This window comes from Puntigrus tetrazona, chromosome 3 (genome assembly GCF_018831695.1).
Source record: "Puntigrus tetrazona isolate hp1 chromosome 3, ASM1883169v1, whole genome shotgun sequence".
Taxonomy (NCBI): domain Eukaryota; kingdom Metazoa; phylum Chordata; class Actinopteri; order Cypriniformes; family Cyprinidae; genus Puntigrus; species Puntigrus tetrazona.
The window spans coordinates 28,894,000-28,914,598 of record NC_056701.1 but is presented as its reverse complement, the minus strand read 5'-3'; the positions used below and the strand labels follow the sequence as shown (position 1 = coordinate 28,914,598).

General features: G+C 42.7%; 1 protein-coding gene across 10 annotated transcripts in view; it reads right to left on the bottom strand.

Moving 5' to 3' along the window:
* The window catches only part of LOC122334478 (BAH and coiled-coil domain-containing protein 1), a 64,006-nt gene that overhangs the window by 18,486 nt on the left and 24,921 nt on the right, over positions 1-20,599 (bottom strand). For 8 of the 10 annotated variants that reach the window (XM_043232488.1, XM_043232444.1, XM_043232496.1 and 5 more), the window contains 10 exons: positions 14,579-14,761; positions 8,848-8,973; positions 6,441-8,609; positions 6,019-6,133; positions 5,724-5,929; positions 5,450-5,605; positions 3,321-3,565; positions 2,425-2,770; positions 872-1,732; positions 12-181 (listed from right to left, as the gene is read on the bottom strand). In XM_043232488.1, the coding sequence (XP_043088423.1) occupies positions 12-181; positions 872-1,732; positions 2,425-2,770; positions 3,321-3,565; positions 5,450-5,605; positions 5,724-5,929; positions 6,019-6,133; positions 6,441-8,609; positions 8,848-8,973; positions 14,579-14,761 (4,577 nt within the window). Of the gene's footprint in view, positions 1-11; positions 182-871; positions 1,733-2,424; positions 2,771-3,320; positions 3,566-5,449; positions 5,606-5,723; positions 5,930-6,018; positions 6,134-6,440; positions 8,610-8,847; positions 8,974-14,578; positions 14,762-18,408; positions 18,744-20,599 lie in introns of those variants that run through there. The other 2 variants (XM_043232479.1, XM_043232460.1) reach the window with 2 other exon arrangements.

The following is a 20,599-nucleotide window of genomic DNA, read 5'->3' as shown; positions in this document are numbered from 1 at the left end:
AGATGTGTTACCGGTTCATGGCGAGGTGTCCAGCTGCATTTTCTGCGCAAGTTGATAGTTTTTCGAGCAGGAAACTGCTGCTCAGCATCTGTGGTGATGCTTTCCTGTGAGTCCAATTCAAGGGCACGAGCTGCTGCCAAAGTAGCAAGACTCTGCAGGTCAAAAATCCATTGATCTTCTTCTTTGATGAAAAAAAGAAACATAACAATAATATATTAAAGCTGTACCATATATTAGCTATATATCTGGCAGCTATGCTAGCAAGAAAGGCATTATAGAAAAGACTGATTGAAAAGAAGGTCTTGATTTACAAATATCAGATTGTTCTCATGAAACAGACGCAGATTACTCTATAAGATATCACAGAAGCAAGGGTGACCACATTCAGATAACACTGAATGTGACCAAGACAACTATGTGATGCATTTTTTAACAAAACCTACTAGCTCAACAGAGCGCATACATCTCTTAAATCAAACAAAACGTGAATATTGTATTCACAATTTTAGTAGATATTCTGGGAAAGTTAAAACAAACTCTAGCTAACTATACATCCTGTTGCATGAATAAAACACATCTTAATATGATGGAAGCTTTAACAAGAGGTTGCTCTAGAGAGAAAAGCCAACTGCTTTTGTAATTACAAAACCCATTTTTGCTGTTTAGTGACAAACAGGAATGTGTAATTTTACAGATTAATTAAATTTAGGAAAATTACAGATGCAACACAGATATATAATCCTTACAAGAAAGGGAAACACTGGAGATTTTTCACTGAAAATCTGAAGCAAAACCAGTGCCTTTAAGTTATAAAATTACATTTTTAAACAAATGGAACGTTTTTCATCCTACAAACTTTCTAATGACATACCTTGAGTTTTACCGCAACTTTGGTGAAAACGTTGCAGTTCCAGATCAGCCAGCTCACTTAGCAATTCCATGCCATGATAGGCAGAGTTGAGTGGGCCACAGTATCTTTGGGATTGGTAAGGGGAGGGTGGAGAGGGAGGAGGACAGTCCCCACAGAACGCTGCTGCAATCAGGAGCTCCAAACTCCAGTAACTTGCAGTGAGACTCTGGGAACTGCTATTCATTGTTGGAGATGAAACCTTCACATAGTTTTTCTCTTCATCTTCTTCAACAACCACTGCAACATCTGTTTGGGCAGTGGTGTTTGGCAGCTGGCTGACTGAACAATCAGAAACACATGGTTGTGGTATTGGATTTTTCAGTGTGTCGATAACTTCACTCTCTTGAGGAGGTATATCTTCACCCGCTTCTTCCTCAAAGGCAGTAATCGGTTCTTCTTGATGGATTACTTCCTCAGACGATAGGGTAGTTATCTGTCCTGCTTCACAGCCTGAAACTTCAGCAGGTGTGCAAATTATCTCTTCATGCTCTTTTTCCTGATTATTCTCTATGGGTTCACAACAGCCCATGGCCATGACTGCCTCAACATCCTTCCCTTGCACAAACACACCCTCAGGCTGTTCTTCAACTAGACCGGTGGCATCAACGTCCATTGTTGGCTCTTGTGGTTCTTGGAGTGGCCTCACCATTGCATGACATTCTAGTCCCTCTCCCAAGCTGGAGAGAGCTGGAGGAGGATGCTCAACAGGTTCAGTCTGAACAGCCTCCAGATCAGCAGGTTCTGCCAGCTGTACGTCTTGAGTGGAGGGGACATTCCTATATCCCATGTTGATTTCTGGATAGGTATATCCAGGTGGCAGATCTGTGACAGGGAACATAAACAAAGATGCAGCATTCAAAAAAAAGTTTTATTTTTGACAACCTTATAAGGGTGACATGTTTAATAAGCTTTGCACCAGAGGCCCGAACAAGAGCGCATTTCATTCCACATGACAGCAACACTATGCCTTGATCTTGATTCAACTTTTGCTGCTGTTAAAGGGGTAATTCTGAGGTAAAACAGGGCTCTCTTTCTGACACTGCTGTACCCTCTGGCATGCTGTAACAGTTAGTGAGGTGTTAACGATGATAAAGAGGGTGTGAGCTGGGGGTGGGGTGAGTCTGGACAAGGTGTTTCTCCATCATTACTGATGTGATGGCGCTGGGGAGCTGAGCTGGCAGCCATTTTCTGCATCTATCAGCAGCTTAGTCAATCGTGTTCCTGCCTATATAGCCGCCCACACAGAGCCACAGAGTCTAAAAAAAGCCCTGATTGTTTCTGCATGAGGGGCTCAGCATGAATAACAACCAACATGTGGCTCATGTGTTTTTGAGACACGATGACTTGAAGCAGACACCTAAGCTTTAAGACAAAGACACAGATCTAGAGTAAATGACCATACAAATTCCAGATCGCCTCTTGACGTAAAGGCAGACTAAATTTCTCCAAGTAAACAAGTTAAAAAATTGCATTGCATTTCTAATATTTATAAGTAAAGGAAAACAACTCCTTACCAGGCTCCATAGATTGAGGATAGTCTTGCGGTGGCTGCCCTTCCACTCTCTTTTCTTGGGACTCAACAGTTTTGGGCATCTGTGATGGAGAAGGGCTGATGGCTGGTGAGCGGGGTGTCACAGCTACTGGACTTGGGGCAGGGCAGGGAGTAGAGGGTGTGCTTTTAGGGTGAGGACGCATACAAGGGGACTGGCAGCAAGGAGACAAGTGGGCAGTGGAGCCCCTGGGGGGTGAGGAGGTCTGGTTGGATGGACCGTAGGCATAGCACTTAGCAGGTTTAGGTGTCCGGGGGTCAGACAAAATGTCTTCTAGCTCCATGGTATGTTCTTCTGGTTTCTTTTGCACCTAGGTATTGAAAGAATTAGATGGAAAAATCCATAAAGAGAATTCAAGCCACATAATGACATATGGGCAGTTTGGTTAATTTAAAGAAACCGACAAATATTCTGAAGTCTGCAAAGACATGCAATCTCAACATCAATGTAACTTCAATTTGGCATCCCTTTTTGCTGAATCAGGTTTGCATTTAGGCCCTATTTGCTCAGATCTATTGATTTAGACCTGCAATCAAAAAGAGTAGTGCTTGGCGCAATCTTACCACAGTCCATTGTTGGCTGCATTTGGTTATGTCAAAAATGTAACTGAACTTCGGAGGAAGTTATGGATCCTAGGGAGTAGTTGTGGTTTTATAGGGGGATTTTAAAATGAAACTCATGATTTATTGGCTCCAAATGTTGTTTACTCCCCTGCACACAAAAAATTACTGTCTAGTTCCACGGAGAGGAGTACATCCTCTCTCAGTATCAGGTGTCAAGCATTAGCTCATTTGAAAGCCCAGCTGCTTTAAACCACTGCTGTACCATGCTTATATGAGGGTTCTGTATGCTTTGTGTACCTGACTGTGGTCAGCTGTGGCTCTCTGCTGCAGCTCTATGTTGTTTGCTACTCTGTGTGATGGAGGTGGTGGAGTGTGATGGCTGGGGTGTTGCTGATGCTGTAGCTGCTGGTGTTGCTGGAAAGCATAAAGCTCTTGTTGCCGTAGAAACTGCGAGCGAGGATACACAGCAGGATGCTGCATGTGGGAGTGGGCCCCTCGGGCCCTGTAGACTGGGGGCCACAGGCCAGGCTGCTCCATCACATCTAATGAAACAAATAGAAGCGTGTGAAATCATGTGGAAGGCCATATTAGGCAACATAATGTTAATATATCTCATATACAGTGGAGATCATCACCTTCATGACAACTTCTTACAAATAATACTGACACAGTTGAGGCATGTATCTACATCTTATGAAACTGCAAAGTCTATCATCATTTACTCACCCTTTTATTGTTCTATGTATTGTTTTATTGTTTGTTTCTATCTTCTGCTAAACACAAAAGATAATGTTTTGAAAAAAGCTGGATGCTAAACCATTTTGGTTGCCATTGACTTCCACTGTATAGTTCAAAAACAAGAAAACAAAAATAATCTTCTTTCATGTTCCACAAATAAAAAGAAAGTCATACAGTTATACATAAGAGTAAATGATGACAGAATTAGCATCTTTCATCACAAGATATATATTTAAAAAATTCAATGTCATTCAGAGTATTAAAGCTAAAAGTAAACTGAAATTGAAAACAAAATGCAATACCTTGTGAGAATGTTAAGTCTATAACAACTCTGTCCTACACTGAGTGCACGGGAGAGAGAGACCCATCAACCAGCACTCTCACGCTCTTTTCGGTGTCTTGCTCCCTGTTCACCACTTTCTTTTTCTCACACTTACTACATTCCTCTCTCAATTTTTCTCACACTAGAAGTCTCCAACCCAAATGTGCAGCCATGTGAGCACAGAACGATACATGCTTTCAATAATAATTATATGATTAAGATGAAAGTGAAGAAATGGAAGCATTTCCCATTAGAATAAATATTAGCATGAGAAGCTTGGCATTTGACAAACTATTCACTCCCTTGAAAAATCCCCTTTTCTGAAAACCACAGTGGACCCATACTACAGCATGTAGTCTAGGCGACTTCTTAGTTCCCATGTCAGGGATAAACTCCTGCCGTTCCCCTGGCAGGAACAGAAATCCAGCCATGCACTTCTACAGTGACACATCTTCGGTCCCTGCCTCCGCAAGTCAAATGTGTTTTTCTACTCTTCCGATTTCACATAGCATCATTAATGTGCATGTTCAGCCTGACCCTCTTCTCCCTCCCCTGTGCTTGCCTTGACGCATCACGGACCTTTGCTCTGGAACATTAACCCAGCTTAACTAATGTTTCCCGGGGGAAGGCTTTTGTGGATGCACTTCCCCTTTCAGCTGGAATTCCTGTGGAGCACGGAAGGAAGTGTGCCTTCGAAGACATGAGGATAATTAGATTTCACAGCCTGTTTGCAGAGCATAGGCCTTTGTAGACGTATAAGGCTGGGAGGTATTCTTACGTCAGCATGTTTTAGAGCACATATGGCAATAGCTTTGTGGGGGCTGGTGAAAGCATCCTGACCCAAACCATGTGGGGGTGGAGCAGGTGGTTGACAGGAAACGGTTTGTGTGATTGTGTGCATATTGTGTGTTTTCCTCTGCTATTTCATCTAAGCAATTTTACTGGCTGTTATTCATAGCTGCTCTCTAATTCTTTGGGAAACTGTATAGACCAGAAGAATAGCTGACTTCAAACAATTCTGAAATTATAAAATCCACTGCATTGCCTGCAACTAGACAAAGCATGTTTTCGAAGTTTGCAAACTGAGTGTCAGTTACAAATTTGACTTGTGTAATGTAGTAGATTTGGTTTCAAGTGAACTTATATCCTTGAAACTTGCGTGTAATCACTGTTTTAGAGCATAATTTTTCAGGCTTGGCAACCTGACAGTAAAATTGTCAGGTAAAAAACCCATGAGAGCTGCTGTATGCCTCACAAAAAGAATGAATGCTAAATCTGACAAATGGGTCAGGCTTAGCAGGGCAAATAAATTGAGGATATGGGAGGAAATGAGAATACTAGGCAGAAAACACCATGGTATTCTCACCAAGGTGAGTAGCCGGGTGTGTGGCAGGCTCACTAGGAAGCACCACTAGTTGGGTGGAGGGGTCCTGGGGCAGGGGTAGAACTGGCTGAAGAGGAGCAGGCATGGCTGCAGAAAACCCAGGAGGGAGATTCTGATGCAGAGCTGTGTGGCCGATACCTACAAAACATAAGACAACTTTAAGAATTTAACCAAGTTTACTAATTTATTAGCAGAAATGAACACATCACAATGTCCAAAAGGGAACAAGGCTCATTCTACACTCAACATTACTGACCATAGGAGTGACCCGTCATCCAGAGGGAGGGACTTCCTGTACGTGGCATCCAGTGGTGGTGAGCAGAGTGTGTATGTGCAGCTGGGTCTCCTAATTGGCTGGACTGCATGGAAGTGCCACCTGGCACCATGATGTGAGAGGTGAGGTCACCATGGCAACTGTTTGAGGGATGGATGTGTGCAAATTCCACCCTTTCCTTGTTATCCCTGCAAAGCCAGATCGGAGACAGGTGAAAGGTCAGAGCTTGAGCATGTGTTACAAGTGAAAAGAAGTGTGTGAGAGGTGGAACATTCACCTGATATACACGTCTCGTTCTCTCTCTAGGCAGCGGTGGCCCATGTGTTCTACACTCATCCTTTTCCTCTCCTCCTCTCCAGTTGAATCCGAAGAATACATGGAGCGTGGAGTGCCTACAAAATGGTTAACAAATTTACATCAGTGATTTTCTCTCAACTGCAACTCTCACAGTCTTTGGCGCTCAGCATGCAAACAGCTGTTGAGCAGCCCTTTTTCTACAGTGGCATGTGCTCTTTCTCCCCCTGCACAGGCATTTTCAGTTGGAAGAACCAAAAGCTGTTTCCACTTTGGGTCTTGGCAAGTTTTGCTATTTATGTTTCATCAGTGAAGTCTTCCAGAGGTCACGAATAAACAAACTGCTCTGCGTCCCTGCCTATTGTTTGCTTAGGATGGCCCTAACAGATCAAAGGTCAAGCTTACCTTTCATGGTGGAGTGCACCCGCCCCTGTCGGCTGCTGGGATGGCTGCCTGATGCTTGGCATGGAGGTTCTCTCTGTCTTGCCACTGCAACTGCAATCCCTACCGGAGGCTGTCGCACCTCCCCCTCTACATGTGGGACATCTCCTATCTCTCTGCCATGTCCACCACAATCAGCTCGCTCACTTTCATGGCTTTGGCCTTTCCTGGAGGGTAGGGTCTGCTTGCCTCCTTGTATAGAGCAGCTGGTGCCATTAGCTGCTGTTTTGAGGTTCCCAAGCCCTCCAAATGGGCTCTTCTGGGACAAAAGGAGAGGCTGCTGGTTGCTATACTTCAGAAGGTTCTTCATGGCACTGTTCTCTCCTTGTGAGCCTGTGACCTCCTGCTGATTTTGAGGAGGAGCGGGATGAAGGGGAGGAGGAGCAGGAGGACCCATTCCTGCCGTCTGGTGCTGCTGTTGTGTGGACGGTCTGTTATTGGCAGCTCCACTGTTAGGGTCCATGTAAGCTTTGTGCTGGTTATCTTCAGAGTGGATGTGATGAGGTTGCATTGCCCAAGGTGGCACTGATGTCTGCTGATGTGGGTGATGCTGCACATTGTTGTTGTAGCTGTAAGGAGACATTTCAATCTTCCGCTTCATCTCCTGGTTCCCATTAACCTGGGCCATGTCTGTGCCAGGGGTATCAGGGACAGCCCTATTGTGCTGTTGGTGGCGAATTCGGGCAACCTTCTGTCCATCTCGCTGCATGGAGCAGCTTCCATGTCCTCCTCCACCCGTGTGCTGGGTCATGGTCTTCCCAGCAAGAGGTGAGGGAATGGTTGGAGGCCCCGAGTGTGAGCAGTCTCTGTAGGGCTGGGAATTGGCGTTGGTTTGGTTGGGTAGAGGATGAACAGCCTTTGTCTCTTGAGTCAGAGTAGATCTGAACATGTCTGTTTCCATACTGTTGATGCAGTCAGCACTGCGGGAGCGCACAGTCTGGTGTTGCTGGGAATGACTTTGCTGCTGCTGCTGCTGCTGCTGCTGCTGCTGCTGCTGTTGTTGCTGTAGATGATGGTGGTGGTTGTGGTTGTGCATCCAGTCAGGGCCTTTTTCAGCTTTTCTGTAGGGATGCTGCTGCTGGGTCGGAGGTTGATGCTGTTGTTTCCTGGGCCAGTTACCATGATGCCCCCCATTGCCAGTCTTTTCCATGGCCTTGTCCTTGACACTATTCCCTCCGCCCCCAACCCCCTGGCACTCAGAGCTGCCCATCTGGAAGGAGCCTCCATTTTTCTCCCCAAGGTGGCTAACAGATGGAATAAATGTGGCTCCAGTCACTTTGGGGTCTCTGCAGCCACCACTATTGATTCCTTTATCATGTAAGGAAGGATTTCCCATAGGGGCTGGCGGTGGAGGGCAGAAAAAGTCAGGGTGATGGTGAGAGTGGCGATTTTGGTGTGGGTGATGGGGGTGACCAGGATGGAGCTGCAGACAGTGGAAGCCACTTGGATGCCCACCTCCAGCAGCCATGGGCAGTGGAGGAGGTACTGAGTAGGACAAAGAATGCTGCAGTGTCTGACCTCTCTCCAGACAGTCTGTAGAAGGCTGTTCACTGATCCGCATCTCCCCACTTATCGCCTCTTTACCACAGCGCCCATTAGTGCCACCACCCACATGTCTGTTTTGGACATTATTGGACCCTACATTACCTCTGCCCACCCCATCCCCACCACAAGTAGCCATGGAGCCTTTTGCTACTGTTCCATGGTCCCCATTTAGCATCTTTCCATTGAGCAGACAGGCACTAAGAGGCTTTCCCATGCTCTGTGGATGTTCCTTATACTCCATAGGCAGAGTGGCTTTGTGCCCCCTGCCATTCATCTCTTCCATAGTGGCTGGATGTTGTGGGTGGAGCTGGGGTTGATGGGAGTGATGATGGGGTAGTTGGTGGTGATGTCGGTCTTTAGTATCATGTTTATTACTAGGCCTGTCTTTGTCCTTTCCTGCTGAAACCACACCTCTTTCTAAGCTAGGCTCTTTAAGACCCTTTTGTAGGTTCATCCCACTTCCTGCATCTCTGTCCCTGCTGCATGAGCCCTGTGGTTGTCCTGAACCTGTCCTTGACATCGGCTGGATGTTGTGATTGGCTGAGATAAGTGGGGGCTGGGACGGGAGGCTTCTTAAATAGAAGTTCTCTGTAAAGTAGATCAGATAGGGTTGTTAATCATTTAAACTTGTGCCTACTTAAGCTTTCCTTGAGGGTCAATTTATGAAACTATGCCAGAACTATCATATTTACAGACAACAACAGTGGAGTGCAGCTGCATATAAAACCTATCATTATCTTATCAACTAACAAACTTATCAACTTCATTATTATAACGGTTTATGAAATAAGCAAAAATGTAAATTCCAGAATATAATTTTGCCCACCTTTTTGTGTATCATAGAAACGATGCTGTCCATAAAGAACCCCACTGTTGGCATGGTGATCCAAATGGCTTATGGGAAGAAAGGTGTGGGCTAGACTCCCTGAGAAGCGAGGATACCCTGGGACTGCTGTGGAAAAAAAAGAAAAGAAAAAATGAGGTCATCATATTAGTGCAAATGTGTAGAAAAATAAAATAAAATTACATAAAATACAGTAGCAAAAGAATAAGTGAAAGTAACAGTGTAAAAAGGAAGAGAGAGAGAGAGCAATAAGGCAAGGAAAGCTCTGATAACAAGACAATAATCACTGAGCCACATTTCTTTTGGCCGTAAGCATTTTGGTCCGGATCTAATCCCCCCGTTCCAATGCAGCTGGTGTTCCATATTCACCAATAACCACAGGCTTTGGATGTCATATTTGCCATTCCTATTTGGGTTTGCAATGCAAACAAGAAGACAAGTTCAGGCCTGGGGATTCAAGTAATGGATGAATTCGGTCTCCTGAACATATGGTTCTCACCATGCTAATCTCACAAGTTCCCAGTGCTGAGGTAAGAGATAACACAGTAAAACAATAAGCAAAGAGTCCTCACACCAGAACATGTGGTGATTTGAGAAGAAGGCCAAGGATCAACTTTATTTCAGCTGTCTCTACTCTCTAAAATCTGTGACTAACACAACAAAGCCATGGGGAAAGAATTTACAAGACAACCAAACACCTTTCAGGCACAAGCCTTTGAAGCTCAGTAAAGGAGGAGACCTCAACCTTTAAATATGTGATAAATGTTAGCCTCATAACTTACTGGGACAATTATAGTGCTCTGATTGACTGTGACATTTCAAATACTTACACGAGAGTGATATTTATGACATTTTTCACAGTACATTACTGAGAAAAAGAAAATATTTCCTGATTTACCAAAAACAGTTAACCTGCTGCAACCTGGATAGTACTATGTTTTTTAAGTCACTCAGTTTTTTTTTTAAATTTGTTTGTTTATTGATTTTTTTTTTTGTCTTATTGTTATTAACTATTAGTTGTACTATGTACACTTCCTTGTACCTTCTATAAATTACCCTGAAAAAATAACAATAGTAAATATTAAAATGTTATCTGCAAACTGCCATGCTTGACAAACATGGTCAATTGGTCAATACAGTGATCAATGTACAGTCTTTAATGGGATATTTCACCCAAAAATGTAAATTCTGTCATCTTTTAAAGATATTAAAGTTGTTCCAAACATGTATGAATTTCATTCTGCTAACCACAAATATATTGATACGGAATCTGATAGAAACTGGTCCACTTTTACTTCCATTATATTCCCATTTATCTTCTTGTGAGTGAGTAAATTATTAAGTTTTTTAATTTTTTTGGTTTGCTTTGGACACACAGAATTTCATTGTATTGGCAAAAACAGGATATCAATTATCAAAATATCTGTTTTATCTTTTCCACAAAAAGAAAAAAAAACCTGGCAGGTTTGGGATGACATAAGTAATTTATTTTTTTTTTTTTAGATAAACTCTCTGTATAATGCAGTTCAGACTGAAGAACATAAAACACCCTCCAGTTAAATAGCGGCTCCATTTTTTTAAACGCACAGAGGAAGGTGATAATTGCAAGCTCCATTTTTATTCTCACTGCCTGTCAGCATTAATAAGCACATTCATTTATGCCAATTCATTTAAGAATAGAAAAAAATAAGGCTCCCTTTGAACAATACATTACTTCTGTGGGTTATGCAAAAGTGTGATACAAGCTTGCGTTATGCAAATCAGCCTTCGGATGTTTTTCTGGTGTCTTTTGTATTTCTGTGCGTGACACTTGGCAGCGTAATCCCGTTTCACAGTGACGTCTGGTCGCGCCCGATAGTGGCTGGTTGCTCGGTGCTAGGCAGAGGCCTCTCAGGGCAGGTGAGCAGGCACCGCTGGGCATTGCACTGCACATTCAGCCGTTAATCTGGCCAGGACAAGGGAAGGTGCTGTGCCAGCAGGCTAGATGAGGCAGAGTTTTACCGCTTAGTGCTGACATTAATGCTGCTAACACTGTTGCACTCACAGAGACGGCAGCTGTCTGTAAGTGATTGACACCAGCTCACTCAGCACATGCAGAACCGTTATTATCTGAGCAGGATGCTACTGCAAGCCTATTGCAGAATATTTATAAGAAAAACTTTAGAGGCTTTTCTCCAAATCAGCAAAAATAAGAAGAGCTAGAGGATCATACCAGGGCCTTAATACATTTGAAAACATGTCAATGATATTTTTTCATAACTTTAATGTTTTTGCCACAGAACGGTGCCATTGGAATTGGAATCTGAAGTATAAATAAACTGCAACTTTTATAGTTTTTTTGACTGTGCAGAACCTTGTGATTTTGCTCAATTTATTTTGGTTACAATTCAGTAAATCCCTCTTCCCGTCATTCGGATTCAAATTTAATTTTACCAGCTTGTGGGTTGTGGCAAATTTCAAATTTCATGAACTCATGAATTAAATGAGAGCCTTTTTCTTTTCTTTTTTTTTTTTGCTCAAACCAGTTGAAAAGCATTTTATCGAATTGGCTAATTCCCAGACAATAAAGCTGTTATTACGCGGGCAGATTCTTTGAAGAGAGCTGGAACGTCTACAAATGCTAATGGTACACAATTTGCACATTCCTGCTAATCCTATCTCTCAATCTTCCTGTTCACATGGACAGCCGATCGTTCTCCGTGTGTCTGCTCATGACAGCGCATACAAGCGCGCATCTGTAAATAGCCCAGAGTAAATTGTTTAAGGAGAGACAGAGAGGGGCAGATAAAGCTGCCTGTCGAGATTGCAAATTGAGAAGAAGTGACAGAGCAGTACAAAAATGGCAGAGGGTGGAGAGGAAAGACAGGGGAGGATGGGAGGAGGTGAATGGTACTCATCAGGACTGCTAATTGAAAGGAAGTGATGGAGCCTGGCGATGCAGGAGGGGGAGGAGAGGACAGCCAGCATTCTACTGACAGAAAAAAGACATGATTGGATTGAGAGAGATGAAACAAGTGATGCATGAGGGCTATAAAGAGACATAAACCCTTCTTCCACCACAAGGGACCTGGTGGCCAATCTGCGACTGTTCCACCATGAAGAAGGCGATTCTTTGCCAAAAAATAAGGCCCAAAAAGGGTTTTGAACCAAGACTTGCAAACATTAGTCAACATCAACAACACAAATGTTATAATTATATTCAGCATAGCTACACTGGAAATGCCATTTGGCAATACAACACGTTAAATGGCACATTCAGTTGTTTAAAATCATTTTATTTGGAGAAGCCTGTGATAGCATAACAAATACTTTAGATATTAAAATGTGTCCTCAGGTTGGAATTGTTATGTTTGGCTCTCAAGTCAGTGGAGAAACTACTATTACCAATCTTTGAACATCCAAGCAGCAGCTCCGGCATAAGGTCCAGCATCATTTTATTTAGAAAAATGGGGTAGAAAAACGCAAAGGATGGCAGCCCCTGTTTGGCACAGTTAAAGCTGTAATTTGGACATAGACCAGCTGGCAATGTGCCTGCTGGGCTTTCCATGTGTTTTCTGTATTTCAGTTTCCTACTTCTACAAGAAATTGAATATACAGTAGTTGTTGTTTATGGCCTGAACGTATGCTACTGACTTAATACACACTGTTATGACATTATCTGGTCATGCATCAGTAGATTAATACAATTGCAGTCAACTCCTTTGAGAGCCAAGTCCCATAGGATCCCAGGGCCGTTTTGCAGAATACCAGCTAATACCAGCTTAATTCAATTCTGTTACTAGAAAAAAAAACTTTTATTTACAACATCTAATGCGATGCATGTCAGTGCAAAATATATTTGGCAACTACAATATGGTGATTTGTCTTTAAGACATTTGTAGTTTTCAGATTCATAAAACTGTGATTAAAGAGCTGCTACAAATGAGAATTTTTCGTATTTACATTTTGTTAGATTTATGTTTATGCTTGTGCGCAATTCAAGACATATGCTTGAGCAGACTTAAAGATATATCCTATGAAAAACAAATGATACTCGATTTGCTTGTCAAGAACATTTATGCTGGAAAAAAAAAAAAATTTTAGAACAATAAAAGTGCTACACAATTTATTCAGTTTCATTGATATGTTGAATGCCATAATAAACTGTTCACAGACGTTGAGGCATAAGGAATTTTAGGATATCTTCAAAGCACTCTTGCAGATACGCTTATACTGCTGCTGGCGGGAGACTCCGTCCCACAGGGTGCAGAGAATAGGCTGGGTAATTGTGCTTCTCATTTTGATCACTTGCTTTTTTATGCAAACTGAAGAAAAGACAATTTGCAATTATCTTATAGAGGAGAGAGCTGAATGATGCTGATGGCAAGCCAGGATTCAATCACTTTCACACCACGTTCTGCACAATTAAACTGCAATACAGATAATAGCTTGCTATCATAATCCCACTCATAATCAGCCTTATTACTTAGTAACGTAACCATTATCATCATCATTCTTATTAAAAATGTCCGGCTTCTTTGGGAACATGATCAGTTTGCCATTGGCCAAAGGAACATACCAACATCTCTGGATTTTTATCTTTTTGTGGCCTAGCAGGTTTGTCAAAATGCACATATGGGCAATTTCTGGGTAGTCGTGTTTTGAATATTGGTGAGCTAGTCCATTTCTAGTGCTAGCCTTAGAAGTAACACCCACGGACCATCTGATACACATTGCATATAAAAATGGGAGAAGGTTTCATAAAAATTTCATTTTGGCTTTGTGTAATTTCCTGGAGTCAGGGTTCACAGGCTTCTATATTAAGACGTTTCTGTATTTGCTTCATTTGTTTCAAGGTTTATGGCACCATTTAACCTATTCTTAAGTCTCAAAACTGAATTTAACTAATTTTAATTGGTGGTCCTTGACCAGAAATATCTTCAAAATGGACAACTGATAGACTCAATAAGGTAAGTCATCTCCACACGCCTCTTCCAAGTGTGAACTTCAAATGGAACAGGATTGTCTTCCACCATAACAGAAGGGAAGGTATGTGAAGAAAAGAGTGAAAATAGACTGGGGTATAGTGATAACAGGCATGGGGATAGTGCTGCGCTCAGAGAGGCTGAGTTTGAGGATTACACAAACAACACACGGATGAACTCCTAATGGTTTATGACTGTTTGGCACATTTGGACGTGGCCCGAAGGGGATTTATGTGTGAATAAGTGCCATTGGGCATGCCTGGGCATCTCCTACTCTTGCCGTCTCTCTCTCTATTGCTCTCTCTGCAGAGCTGTAGGAGTTTGTCATCTGTTGGGATCTGGAGCCAGTGCTGGAGAAGGCCGGCTCTTGATTTGGCAGGCTGGGGGCCGGGTGTGGCTCGGGCCGAGCTAGTATAAGGCATGGTGAGAAAAGCCACACTGGCTTTTACACAACAGCTGCGATGCTGTTGACCATTTAGCTTGTTCGTCCTCCAATGTTTTGTGTGCGTCTGAGTTTGAACGTTGTGCGCATAAATTCTTGTTGATGCACATCACAGACCACAAGATTCTTTGGCTGAACTTTTGTCCCCTTTCTGCACTGCGGAAAACCACTGGGGCGGCACATTTCACAGTGCATAAAAAAGAGAGAGCTGCTTCCTCTTGATGAGAAAGTCCAGAGGCGCAAACACATGGATGGACACAAATCCAGACAGACAGATGAGCAGGTGAGTGGAACGGAGCCATCTTACCTTCATGTGAGTGGGGAAACCAGATCTGAGAGGCGCTGGAGTGAGGACCCCCACGATAAGGAGGAGAGGAGGGAGAGGACGGTGGTCTGGAGGGGTGTGGTGGGTGTGAGGGAGGGGAGCCTAGACTGCTGGCCAGGAACGTCCCCATGAAGGAGGCTGAGGAATTGCCCATCAGTCCACTGCCTGTGTAAAAAGGGAAAAGAATGTTAGGTGTGCTGACATATCTGAGCATAAAGATTCAAAGACTTTGTAACGCAATTTCTATTGTCTATACACTCTTGGTTTACTTTCAGAGCTTGTTCGGAATTTGATCATCAGCATAAAGCTGTGTTTTCCAACCCTACTCCTGCAGGCACACCAACATTGCACATTTATGAACTCTTCATATTCAAGCACACCTGATTTAATCCATCAGCTCAGTAAAAACCCCCAAGACCTAAAATGAATGGGTCAGAAAAGTGATACATCTGGAATGCGTACTGTTGGTGTGCCTCCAGGAACCGGGTTGGGAAACGCTGTTCTAGTCCACATTGTTCAATATTAAGAGCCATAAACTTACAAACCTTTTGCTTTTTAATTAATGTTTCATGGAACATAAATCTGAAATAAAAAGAAACATAGAATATACTCTTGTACTCAATTATATCAGTTTTCTACAAAATGCCTCAAACAATCCACTTTCTGTGTAGTATAAATGTCTGTAAGATGGTGTGTGTTTTAAGCTGAGTTGCTTTTTTAAGCAACAAATATCAAATTGACTTGCTTGTGCCCTGGAAGCATGTCTGGTCAGCTCAGAGGTTAGCTGGTAATGTGTGCCAGATCCATTCATTCTCCACAACTAAGAGTGGACACCACCTATTCAGCACACACACATACATAATAAAGTTTAGCCCTGGGACATCAGAGATACGTCAAGTCATCACTGGACAGATATCTCATCTCACAGATGAATGCACACCCTATCTTTCTCTCCTTTCTTCTTTCACTCTCTCCTGTGAATTCCCATCCCATTTTTTCCTCCCCCTTACTCTGATACTCTTTTCTCTTTTTTTGGTCATTTACTTTCATGGCCTCACTCTCACCCTGAACTCTACTCTCTTTTTCTCTTCAATTCTGTCAGCAGCCTTCTCCACCGTGGTACCTTCTTCTGTCCTGCTTGAATTCCATCCTTCCGTCTCATTCTCACATTCTCACTGTATTTGAAGAATCCAAAAAAAAACAATCAGCTGCATTTCGACCTCAGACTTATGGCATCAGTTTGACATCCTACAGAACATCATGGTTGTCTCTGTGGGTCCAAAGAATGTGCAAAAACACATTCTCAACCACTGATTTGGGGAGAATATTAGCATGATGAGGTCTTCACAACCCTGACCTAAACAAGCTAACGCTTTACACAGAATTTACAGTCTTAGTAAATCAGCATTTTAACCTTTGACTCTACATCTTCAGTCTGGCATCGTAAATCATGTATTCCTGGCCTTAGACTGCATCATAATTACGCAAGGACATTTTATGGTGACTACAAAATGTAGTGAGTCCTTTCTGGGCTCTCACTGTGACCCTGTTTGCCTCTATTCATAATAGCTGCTAGAATTATATCAACCCTTGCATTTGCCAGCTAGACAAAGATGAGTAATTGACCAGTCAGAGCAACACCCCTGTAACTGCTTGATGGACTATTATTCACTACAGACAGAGAGAAAGAAAGACACATCGATTAAGCATGGTTTTAACTATACTCCCAGTTTTCCACTTGTAGATCTTATGACTTGTATCTTCTGAAGTTGTGGTATTGGATATGTCACATGGGGATGCTGGAGCCAACCCCCTCATCTCAGGCCAAAGATGGAAAAAAACACTTTAATCATGTCTAATCATGTCTTTGTGGACCAGATTTTTGCAAATTATAAAAAATACTGCAATCGTTTAATTTTAACCTTCCATCCACAATACACAAGTGAAACAATGACCACAACAATGAACTGTACAAATATTTATTCCTTACTAAAAATGTTCAAGCTTAAGCGCTAATATCTCAATCATAAACAGCCAAACACACAAAACCGAACAGGCGAGGCTCCAAACAAAACACATGAACGGTGCAAGTCTGATGTTAACAGAACACAGACGTCTCATTCTGACTCCCTGCAACAGAGCAAAACAAGGCCACTCCAATGTCAAAGGCAATCAAAGTGTGATCACAGAAGAACAAAGGACAAAAACACAAATGTACACATTGCAGTTTATCCCATGACAGATAAGCATCCAGGAAACTGGAGGTGGAGGGAAATTGAAGTGGCCTTCTTAGGAGCTAAGAGGAGGAGTATTGTAATTACAAACTTTAGACAGCCACCCACTCTCTGTTCTGGCCTTCACAGTATCCAACTACACAAATGTTGGCCGTACCACACTGGTCAGATGAAAGACTTTACCACTCCCCATGCCCCACCCATTCACATTAACTACATAATCCTAAATAAGCATAACCCCACATTCATTCATTGGTCTGTAGTCAGAACAAACACCAAGTCAAGATCACTGCCTGAGCTATACCTTAAAATACTCATTTGTAACGCAGTGCAAATTTCCTATCCAAGAAAAAGCAACTGAGCTGATGGGTAGAGGTGTACAAACACATGACCTGGGGTGGATGCCAAAGAAAATAAGCTCTGAAGTGGAACACAGACTAGGGATTTATTTAGCATGTTATTAAAAGCAAGACGAGGCTCTACTCAGCTAAGAGCTGTACCTTTTTTTCTGACCCGACGCTGTTTACATCTTTGGTCATGCCAGTCTGGTGCTACCTTAAAAGCTTAAGAAACATCCAGGTCATGTGCATCGTAATTGGCGTTGATCCGTGACAACAAAGATTAATCCTATTATATCATTTCATATAAAAATCCCATTATATCTGAAAAGCATGGATGGACTGCAGACACGGGAATAAGCGAATCTTTGAATCCCCAGGAACCACACATACACCCACAGGCTTGTAAAAACCAGCGGGGTCCTGGCACTTCCTATGTGTACACACTGGATCTCATGTGCCGCCACAGTGGATGCCATGGCCCTGCCACCCGTTAACGGAGGCAGGAAGATTCATTCAGCTCCTAGTCAGCTCAGAGGGAGGCGTCTGATGGTGCTGTTGTCATGGGGATGGCAAGAATGGGAAAGATGAGTGAGAACAGCATGGCCTCATCCAAACCAGACGCTCTGTGGGCTGAGCCGGTCTGGGGTGTTGGTAACTTGCTCTTTTACACTGATCGGATGAAAGTTGAGCAGTTTGTCATCTATTGGTGAAGTGAAGCTTTAGAGGGCAATAACTGATCGTAGGCCTGTGTCAAAGGCGGTAAGTAACACTTAGACATGACATCGTCAGTTTGGACTCACTGCTTGGATTGCTCATATTAACCATGGACTCATACCACATCACTGCTGAAAGCAGAGACACACACACACTTTTTAAACTTGAATTACTGCTTATCCCGTAGAGTCTAGAAGTGGTTAACTCATTAATATGCAGGTTGTGGATCCTGCCGGAAACGTTTAGAGCAGTTCAGACTGACCGACGTCTAAGAAAGCAGCTACAGTCCACAACAATGGAATTCCAAATAACTGAATAACAAGTGAAGAGGAAATTATGTATAAATAGTTTAATAAGCCCTCTTGTAGTAAATTAAAGTGCCTAATGAAGAAGTAAGGGTCTTAAAAAAACAGCTGTCCTCGAACAGTAACCACTGTGTACACTGCACACGACAGGCTACAGCGGTTGGAATAGAAGCAAAAAAGTATTTTAGCAGTGGGGAAACAGTCTGACTTTGACTTACCCAGTAAAAACATCCCGTAAGGGTCACTTGAGTCCTCTGTTCTTTATCGCTTATAGAAAACAGATGTTAGATGTGCAGTTCAAGAAAGCAGAACCTCAGACTCTCATAAGAGCCTTGGCACCTCGTACAATCCTTGCGTACCGACACCGACACCACGAACGCTCCTCCAAACTCCCTAGCCTCGTACTGACTGGGGCGCACGACTGGTGACTCGGAAAACACTTCCTTGCTGTAAAAAAGGAGCAGGAATTTCAAATGGCTACTAAACTGGGGGGATTTCCTTATAAGAGTCAAAGCCATCTTGAAAACATTAGAAGAATTGGTAGCCAAACATTCCTATTGGTTTGTAGACAACTGGGATGGCGCTCCTGTTTCACAATGCTGGAGGGACGTGTAGAGCGGGAAGTGGAGGGACCCTCAGGGGCCAATCTGGATGAGTGCGTGTGTGTGTGAGTTGGTGAGTGGGTGAGCATGTAAATTGGAGTGGGCTGGTCAGACAGCGGTCCCGCTCTGACCAGTACCAAAGTGAGTCAAGCTGGAGTGCTTCCAGGACTAATGTGGGAAGAGGAGGAAAGCACGTGGAAAAAGAGAGAGAGAGGAGGGATCGGTTGCACATGCTTCCGACACTCCACACTCGCTGCGTTCTTGTCAGTTGAGTATGGATGCGGTCGGTCTGTGGGTGTTGACGAATGGAGAAAGAGAGAGAGAGGGAAGGGTGTTTACTTAGAGAAGAGTAGGATAAAGAGAAAAAAAGTGACAAAACGATAAGGGCAGAGGAAGTGGTGAATTCGAGGCTATGTGTGTGTGAGGTGGCAGCCAGTGTTTGTACAGTGGCTTGGTGGTTAGCCACGAAACTAAAAATCAAAGAGGGTGGTGTGACAAGTATTTCTTGTCCAAGATTTCTTGTCTAATGTAAACTGAACTGACACATAGCTTCAACCAAAACTAATGAGACTTTTGAACACTGATTGTTTGCTTTCATTGAGCCAACAAGATGGGGATAAATCAAACTAAACCTCAGTAAGTCAACACAAATCTCCATGTGGGTTGAAAACTCTTCAAATAGCAAGTGCATCTATTTATTAACATAATATACAGGCATATTGAAACATTGTGCATATAAGGGCATGCCCTGGTAAGATTGACTTCAGTGAGGCTCGACACAATTGGTTATTCAAGATTAAGATCAATTAAGATTCAAGAGTTATGGCGGTAGGCAAGTAATGCTTTGTCCACAAACATGCTTTTGCATTTGTGGTACGGAAAACAGCTTTGGAAATCAGAATGTTCCTGTTGTCTTTAATAGAAAAAAGCCATTGTCGTTTTTAAGAGAACTAAGCTTTAAATAATATGGGATGATTAAAGCTTGGGGAAAATAGACTAAATAGCCACCAGCTGAACTCTTGTGAACCGAGTGTGAAAGAAATAAAATATAAAACAAATCAGTTGTCAGTAATGATAAAGACATTGCAGGAACATTTGCGTTAATACCTGCTGTGTGTCAACCTCACCCTAGTGTACTAGGGTTCAGCTTGAAAAAAAATCTTCATTTCTAAAGGTCTATTTGCACATGGATCGCTCATTGATAAGGGTTCAAACCTCAGGCAAACAGGCTAATGGATGGCTGTCTGCATGTCAAGCTCTGCAGAGGACACGGTTAATGGGAACGGTAAATAACAGGGCCGGAATGAGCAGTGCCATGGCAGGAAGTCTAGCCTCTCTCAAACAATGATAGCTTTCAAGTAGAGCATAGGTTTTCTGTGCTGAGATTGTGTGTGTGTATGTCAGTCTATTTGGATCAATCTACAATTGCAGTGGCATTTCGGTCTCAAAAATGAGTCCATACTGTTTTATATAAGCCATAGCACAAGGTTTGGAAGATTTTCAGTACAACAAAAAAACAACATATAGTTTTTACAACAGTTCAATGCTTGCTTATATAGGGGTTGTACTTTTATTTTACTTGTATATATTTTAGAAAGTGTGATCAGTTAAGTTGAAATAGTTCGGGTCATTCTTTGTTACCATGGTGAGTAAGTTGTTCCAAATTTGGGAAATCATCAACAGAATTGAGGAGAAATTCTTTTTTTTCTTCTCTTTCTCTCAATTGCACACACAAGTGCACTCAGACACACAGGGACAGTTCACCCAGATTTGCAAGCATGGAGGATTTCGACGACAAGTGTGAAAC